Below are 8,795 nucleotides of genomic sequence, written 5' to 3'. Positions count from 1 at the left end.
CACACAAAATTTTTGGCCTATGTTGGGGTGCCATGTGGTAGCCCATGATTGGGCCACGTGGCACCACTTTATTGGTCCACCACAACACAATACAAACCAATCTAATGCGACTGAAATAAGAAAACTAGAGGATGACACTTGGCAGCCTCTCATTGGCTCATACCCTGCACAGTCACCGTGCTGACTCAGCAGTATAGTCAACCCAGTCAACAGACTAGGTCAAATTTTACCTATTTGGGAAAACAATCAGAACACGATATCTAGAGCATAAATTGTCGGATTGAGGTGAAATGAATGTCGTTGGATTCAGAACGATGAGCACTTAGACTTGAAGCTGGTTCCAATACTTTCTAGGAATTTTCATTTTTTAGCACAAATTTGATCACTTGAGCACACCTATGAATGAAATTAAAAAAATAACAACAGTAAAAAGTAATTCCAAACTGCTTTGATGGGTTTATCAAGCCAAAAATCAAGGTAAATTGAAATAAAATTTAAAAAATCTAGAATGCGATAATCAAGAGAAATTTGAAAAAGTTGTGAAAAAACTTTTAAAATTTGTCCATATGGCTCTAGTATAGTTTGATGATAAGTGTTTAATATTCATTAAAGTTTCAAATGGCCTTAATAAGCATATTGGGGAGATAGTACAATAAAAGTGGAGACTTAGTTTAAAACTACCTTGATGGCTTTATTAAGCACATTGTTAGGAGGCAAGCAAATTTGAATGTTAGTTTGATGGACTCATTGGGCTACAATCAAGCTATAAATGAAACTTAATGTCTAAAGTCAAGGATGCAAAAAAAGAAAGAAAAATGTAAAAAAATGAAGATATTTACCGTCTTGTCGGAATTTCACATTGATGGATGGAAATTCATGCTTCTAGAAACTTATTTGTGGAATCCTCTAAGAATAGGAAGATGCTTTTACTTTGGGATAAGTTATCATTTAAATCAGTATTACATATAATTAAAAGAAGATTTCTTTGAGTAAATTTGATAATGGTTTAATTTCATAAAGAAAATAAGATGAATATAAATATAATTTATAAAAAATGGAGAACACCAATTGGATCAGCGATGGAGTCTCGAAGGCAACGCAAGGAATGGGGTTAGGGTTTCATCTGACCTTCACCACTTGTGCCTCCCCTGTGACCGACTAGCCTTCTAAGGTTTTTCTCAGTGGCTTCCCCAAGCCTCCTGTACGTCGGCCCTTCACAAACCTTTGTTCCACGTTCCATTTATTCTTTTCACTTATTTACTTTTACTATTACGGATTTACCTTAACCTTCGCCGGGTCTCTACAGTGACACTCGACCTAGGGTTTCTGAAGGCAGCTGGCGCGAATTTTTCGAGGCGGTTATGGAGGACATTGTTGACTACATGGAGGACCCCCTTGCGGGCACCTCTATCTGGACTTCTCCGAGGGTTATTCCGGCGAGCAGCTTTCATTTTGGCTACGAACTCTCAGACACTGTGGCCATGCTCCCATCGATCTCAGGGCCCTCATGCTCGGTTGCAACCTTCTCCGAGACCTCCCGTCCATCCCTGATCTCACAGGCCAGCCTCTGTCTCCCTCCACCCTCAATTTTGTTGATCAATCATTGGATCCGAGTCAGGGTTTATCTTTTGAAGGTCCTCCCTCCTCCGTTGGCTCCTGCCTCCCCTCTGCAACATCCTTCAGAGATCCCACTGCCTCCGACCTGGACCCATCCCTTCCGGACTCCTCGACGCCCCCCTCTAGGAATTTCACTGAAGTACCCCCCATTACTGGGGTTTTCCCCTCAAACCCTCCCCTGGGTGTCCCCGTGCTTGAGTCGAACCCTAACCGAGTCCCCCTGCCTAATCCCTCATCGGAGGAAGGCCCCCGTAAGCAAAAGAAGCAGCGGATTCTCAGGCCAAAGGATTTAGAGGTCTTCCTAAGGCTTGGAGAGGACTTCGAGTGGAGTGAGGCCATGGATACAGCTGAAGGGTTCTTGTTGGGAGAGTCAGAGGCCGCCACTACAACGCAGCCAGATTAAAACAGTGGGTATCAGAGGTATGGAGTGAACATCTTGCAGAACCCCCGGTGGTGCAAACCTTTGTAAAGGGTTGGTTTGCACTCTGCTTCACTAGGGCAGAGCATACAAACTGGGTCCTTTCAGCAGTATGGCACATTGAGCAAGCCCCGGTTCTTCTGCGGCAATGGACTCCCATTTTTGACCCAGAAAGAGAACAATTAGGGGCTAGCCCACTCTGGGTCAGATTGCCTGGCCTGCCCCTCCAATTCTGGTCTGAAGATATATTCAGACGCATCAGAAACGCGCTCGACACTTATTTGGAATATGACAAGTCCTATCTCTTGACAGGGAAGATGGCGTATGCTCGAATCTTGGTCCATATCGACACCAGCGGCGGACTTCAGGAATATATTACAATTCAGTGGAGGAATTTCTCCCGCAGGCAGAACCTGGACTATGAAGGGGTGCCATTTAGATGCAGAAGGTGCCATAAGGTTGGGCACCTTTACAAGGACTGCCCTCTTAACAAGACCTCCAAGTACACGGGCGAAGGGCAAGCGGGAAAGACAATTCCCTCTAAGATAGTCCAGGATCAGGAGTAGCAGGAACCTTACCCAGATGCAGGGAAGCAAAGGGATCCTCCACCGTTGGAAAACTCTCTTGTGTAGGGGTCCCCGAAGAAATGTGGCAGACCTCCACTACAGCCTCCCTCCCCTCCTCTCACTAGGGCAAGAGCGGCTGCTGGGGCAGTGGTTTCTTTGGGTAAGTAGCTTTCTCCCTCCCTTTCTCCCTCTTACATTCATGCTTATGATGTTGTGTTAAATTCTCCTATTGATTTTTCTTTAAAAATGTCTGATCCCCCTCCCCCTCTAATTGTGGTCCCTCCCCCCCCAGGGTGGCTTCCCCCCCCCCCTCCTCCCCTATCCACCTCCACTGAGGCCTCCCCTCTCCCCCCTCCCCCTCCCCCTAAATTCGCCCCGGGGCTTGTGACAGACTCCCCTCCCCCTCGCTACCAGACTAGGTCAAGGGCCAAGCAGAAACCATTCCCTCTGGATCATCTAAGTTTGGATCCCTCACCGTCTCCCTTCCCCCCTAAGCTCCCTCGGGGCCGACCCTCCTCTCTTTCAAAGGCACAATTTCGAGCTGGAGGCAAAATTGCGCAAGGAAAACAATCTACCATTCATGGGGCACTTAGAGCATTGAGCCCCCCATTTATTCCCCCCTCATGAAGATAGCCTCCTTTAATTGTAGGGGGCTGGCTAGGCCCGACAAGAAACTAGCCCTTCGTAGATTGTTTCAATCTTCCCCTGTTGATATCATCCTCCTCCAAGAAACTTTGGGACCCACTGACTCCATCTCCCACCTTCTGGAGGCCATGTTTATAGGATGGAGTTTCTTTGGGATAGATGCATTGGGAAGATCAGGAGGCCTTGTTCTGGGATTCAATGCACAATCTCTGCACCTCATTAACTACTGGGGAGGCCAAGGGCATTTGGGAGCTGATCTTTTCTCTTCTGAGCTAGGACGGGAGTTACATATCCTTAATGTGTATGGACCTTGCCATAATAGACCTGCCTTTTGGGACCAGTTCCTTGGCTTTGTGCTTCTTCAGGCAGACCATCTCATTTTGGGTGGGGATCTTAATTTCTCCCTAGGACTCTCGGAGTCTTGGGGGTCTCATGCTCAACAGGACCCCTTGACAGCCTATTTTGAGAATCTGCTGGAGCTCCATAATCTTATAGACATCCCCTCGGCAAAGCTCAGGCCCACCTGGAGGAACAACAGAGCTGGAGAGGATAGCCTAGCCCGAAGATTGGATCATTTTCTTATCAAGGAAGGGCTCTCAGTTATGGGTTTACTTCATAGGCAATGGGTAGGCTCGGGAGGGATATCTGATCACCTCCCTATTTTCATGGAAATCAGAGGAGGTCCCCAAAAGCCCAAGGGGCCTTTCAAGTTCAGCTCATCCTGGCTCAAAGACCCCTCCTATCATCAGATGATTAAGGACTTCTGGAAGGCCCATCCCCCCAATGAGAGTGGCAGCATAACAGAGGGTTTTGTCCACAACCTCAAGGAGCTGAAGAGCTTGTCTAGAACCTGGGCTCACAACAAACGTTTAATTGATGACCAAACACTTCTAAAAGCTGAGAAGGATATAGTTGATCTAGAAATTGACCTGGCACATGCCACCGACATTGCTGATCAGAAAGCTAGGCTAACAGAGCTTTACTCCTCAAGAAGGAAAATTCTGATGGAGCGGGAAGAGGTTTGGAGGTTGAGGAGCCAGGCGATCTGGCTTTTGGAGGGAGATGACAACACAAAATTTTATCACAAGTTTGCAAATGGGAGGAAAAACATCAACACCATATGGAAACTCTGGGATGAAAATGGTCAGAGCGCCAATACCTTCCCTCAATTGGCCACCCTTGCAAACTCTCATTTTAAGCAGATTTACAAGGCTCCCCCTGAAGCAAATCTGGCTGAGATCATGCAAGTAGCCCAGTTATTCCCCATTATGTGGACCAGGAGGCCAGTATAGAGCTGACTAAAGAAATTACAATGGGGGAATTGGAAGCTACGATCAAAGGTTTCAAGAAGGATAAGAGTCCAGGGTCGGATGGCTGGACAATTGAGTTCTATTCGGCTTTCTTTGAAATTTTGGGAGGGGATCTCCTGAAGGTCTTAGAACACTCTAGAGTCTGTGGATCGCTCCTTGAATCCTTCACCTCCACATTCATCGCCCTTATCCCAAAAGCTGACAACCCCTCCTCCTTTGATGAATACAGGCCCATCTCGTTGTGTAAATGCATTTATAAAATCCTTGCCAAGATCATAGCTAATAGGATGTGGCCCATATTATCCAAGTTCATCTCGCCAGAGCAATTTGCCTTCCTTCAGGAGCGACAGATCCACGAAGCAGTTGGGACTGCTCAGGAGGTGCTTCATTCACTGCACTCTAAGAAAATCAAAGGTATGATCCTGAAGGTAGATCTCTCAAAAGCCTTCGATAGAGAAAATTGGCTCTATTTCAGAATGCTCCTCACACATCTGGGTTTTCCTTTTGAGTTTATTAAGTGGATCATGTGCTGTATAACCAATATTCCTTTCAGTGTTCTTATCAACGGAGTCGCCTCCCCTTTTTTCTACTCTGAGAGAGGACTCAGACAAGGTTGCCCATTATCCCCTCTCCTGTTCCTCCTGATAATGGAAGGCCTCAACAGGCAGATAAAGGATGAGCATAGAAGGAATAGACTCAAGGGAATAAAAATTACAGCAGACTGCACATTAACTCATCTGCTCTTTGTGGATGATGTGTTAATTTTCCTCAATGGCAGTGTCGGTGACCTAACCATCTTGAGGAACATCTTTGCCCTCTTCCAAAAAGCAACGGGCATGACTGTAAACTGCAACAAATCAACCCTCACTGAAAATGGATGCTCCCCCCATGAAATTCATTATGCTTTGCAGCGATTCCACTATTCCCTGCACAGGCTGGAAGAGGGGCTCAAATACTTGGGGTACAGGCTGAAGCCACTAGGGTACAAAATTGCGGACTGGGTCTGGCTAATAGTCAAATTGGAAAAGAGATTAAACATCTGGTACCACAAATTCCTCTCAAGGGCGGGCAGACTTACGCTCATCAAGGCTGTCTTGGAGGCCACCCCGGTATATTGGATGTCGCTGGCTTGGATACCTAGAGGTATCCTTAATAGAATACAGGCCATTTGTTGCAGATTCCTCTGGAAAGGGAAACAGACAGGAAGAATCTTTGCATGGGTAAATTGGGAGGCTATATCTTTACCCAAGAAATGGGGTGGCTGGGGCATTAAGAAACTCGAAGATTTTTCCTCAGCTCTGGTGGCAAAATTGGGATGGGGATTACTCACATCAAATAGCTTATGGACCAGGGTGGCATATTCTAAATACATCGCCCTTGTTCCTCTGATGGACTGGGTCTTCCATCCTCCAAATGCACTCCCTGGGATCTCCACTATATGGAAGGCAGTACTCAAATCTCTCAACATCATCAGGGAGGGCCTCACATGGAAAATTCTATCAGGTATGAGAGTAAGAATTGGACGCGACCCTTGGATAGGATGTGGAAACCTTCACAAGCTCCCAGAGGACCTCCTTTCCTTTCTCAGGGACAGAAATATTTCATATGTTGGTCAAATAGCAGATATGGAGCGCTCAACCCCTTTTCAGCAAGCTTGGAAGTCAGCCCGTGAACTAAACATCCCCCCTCAATGGTCCCATCTCTGGAAGGACTACACCCGGGCCCTATCTGAGGCTCAGATCAGGATCAGGGACGAGGAAGATGAAGTAGTTTGGGCACTCTCGAAAGCGGGAAGATATGTGCCAAAGGAGGGATATATGGTACTTGCTGAGGAGCACCGACCACAGGAGATCGAACCATGGTGGAAGTTTCTATGGAAACTCAAAGCCCCCCTCAGGAGCAAACTTCTAATGTGGACCATCCTAAAGAACAAAATCCCCACGGGGGATAACCTGTTAAAACGAGCTCATCATGGCCCCTTCTGGTGTCACCTCTGTAAATGCAATAATGAATCTGTTTTTCACCTCTTTCTGGAATGCAAGGCTGCCTGCGACCTTTGGCATTTAATACTTGCAGAAATCCCCTCCCTTATTAGATGGCAGGGAGCCTCGGTAACAGAAGCATGGTCAGTATGGTGGATTAGAGCCACCCCTCTTAAGCTTAGGAACCTTCCCCTCCTGGTCTGTTGGGGCCTCTAGATAGCCAGGAACAATCTCATTTTCCAAAACTCCCTGCCGAATTGGCCTTCCATCTCTTCCCGTATCATCTCTGATTACTCCCTCATCCCTGAAGATGAAGATATTCCCCGACCCAGGATTCTCTCTCCTGAACCCATAGATCGCTCCAAGCCTTGGGCCTATTTTGATGGTTCTGCCCAAATGGAAGGATGCGGGGGAGGAGCCATTCTAAACCTCTCTGCTTCCCATTCCTTTCACATTCAAATGGGGCTGGGGGGAGGTACAAACAACTTTGCTGAGCTGTCCACAGCAAAATTCCTCATCCAATTTGCCCTCCAATCACAGTGCCGAGACCTTCAACTTTTTGGTGACTCCAAAATTGTCTGTGATTGGATCAATAAAAAGACCAGATGCTCAGCTTTCTCTATGTTTCACATTCTGGATGAGGCCCATCATCTTATCATTGCTTTTGACTCATTTACTTGTCATCACATTTACAGGGAGTGAAATGTGGATGCTGACAACTTATCCAAAGAAGTTGCGCACAGGCCTCCCGGCTCTTGGCTGATTAACGAACATAGAGAAGGACAACACTTCCAGTTTTACCATAGACCTTTCATGGACATAGATGATGCAGCAAGCTCTCAGGGAGCTTAGTTTTTTCACTAGCTGTGTTTTTTTCACATTTTCCGTATGTAAATATTCATATGAACTATTTATTTTCTGGCTACTTCAAGGACTCTTTTTTGTGGACAGACTGTAAAACTGGCAGCCTCTAAGCCATTTCCTTTATTTTTTGGAAAATAGCAAAATGATTATCTAGAACTGAATGCCTCCCTGCGTGGAAGAAAGGAAAATTTTTGCTCCTATTTTGAAACAGATCGGCATAGCCTTTAACAGCATATGCTTAAGCATATACAACATGTAATTTTTATACCTCAATGAAAATTACGTTTTTTCCATGGGAATTTTTTTTTTATAAAAATGAGAAATAAAATTATTCAATTCATATATTAATATCTTAGTTTTTATGTGTAAGATGAGTATGCTTATTCATACGAGGAATTTTTTGTTGAAGATGATAATGTGGCAATGAAAACATGATATTTCAGCAACTTAGCATTTGTTTAACACAACCTTTTCTAAGAAATAGACCATACAAAAAATCATAAGAACATTTTCCATAACCCCATTTCCATATTTGACCATGAAGATCGGGGTAAGGTGCCTCCACAACCCAAATTAATTCAAGGGGGTGAGAGGAAGTGTTACGTTAATACTAGCCATGTTAATTATGATTTTGAGAATGTAGTCTATGAACATATCTATGATGGGGAAATATTTAGACATGAAGGAGTGGATGCAACATGTAATTTTCTAATAGGAAAAAAAATGATGTTTCCCCCATAAATAATACTTCAACATGAATTTCCAATTTATAGATTTGTTCAAGATCCTTGAGAATTTGTAATCACATTTCGTCAAGCATATTATGCAAGCTTTATCCATCGTAAATATATCAACATTTATGTATATATTACCATAATTTGTTTTATCTTTAGCTATATATGGTTCCCTATCAACATTTTCATTGCCATGGCCAAGAACAATGGGATCATGCTCACTGCAATAAATTGTTCCTCGAATACCCATAGTAATAAATCTAAAGGTTGTTTCTAGGTTTTAATTATGGAAAGGCAATAAAATTTGCATTCAATGATTGGTTTACATTTGGGGAAACCACTTATAAACAATATGAGTTAAATATGCAATAGATTTTCCTCATAAACAAATACTATGCAAAGTCACAATGCTTCTTTCTAATAACAAATAATTTTTTGGAAGAAACTAAGAACGATAATCATGATGTACAATAAGAAGAAGAAAAATCCATAGCCCATGTGATGCAATACCTCACTAGATATGCTTCTTATAGGCCATTTATCTTTTTCCTCTTCCTTTTCCATCACATAACCATGTTCATAATGATGAATTCCTCCCAATATCCTTAAAGAGAATGATATGAGGTAACCTAAGGGGGTTTTGTGCACAATAGAAAAAT

At 44.1% G+C, this 8,795-nt stretch overlaps 1 protein-coding gene across 1 annotated transcript; it reads left to right on the top strand.

The window, feature by feature from the left end:
• Nucleotides 1–3,374: 3,374 nt before the first annotated feature.
• Nucleotides 3,375–4,538, top strand: LOC149195600 (uncharacterized). The gene has a single exon (XM_089407970.1). It carries the CDS (start codon nt 3,375–3,377, stop codon nt 4,536–4,538), a length of 1,164 nt encoding a protein of 387 aa, XP_089264096.1.
• Nucleotides 4,539–8,795: the final 4,257 nt, after the last annotated feature.

The sequence above is a fragment of the Pinus tabuliformis genome, chromosome 2_2 (genome assembly GCF_031772625.1).
Source record: "Pinus tabuliformis cultivar Carrire ecotype Pingquan chromosome 2_2, CPIR1, whole genome shotgun sequence".
Classification (NCBI taxonomy): Eukaryota; Viridiplantae; Streptophyta; class Pinopsida; order Pinales; family Pinaceae; genus Pinus; species Pinus tabuliformis.
Note: the sequence above shows the minus strand (reverse complement) of the source record. Positions and strands in the feature narration are given on the sequence as shown.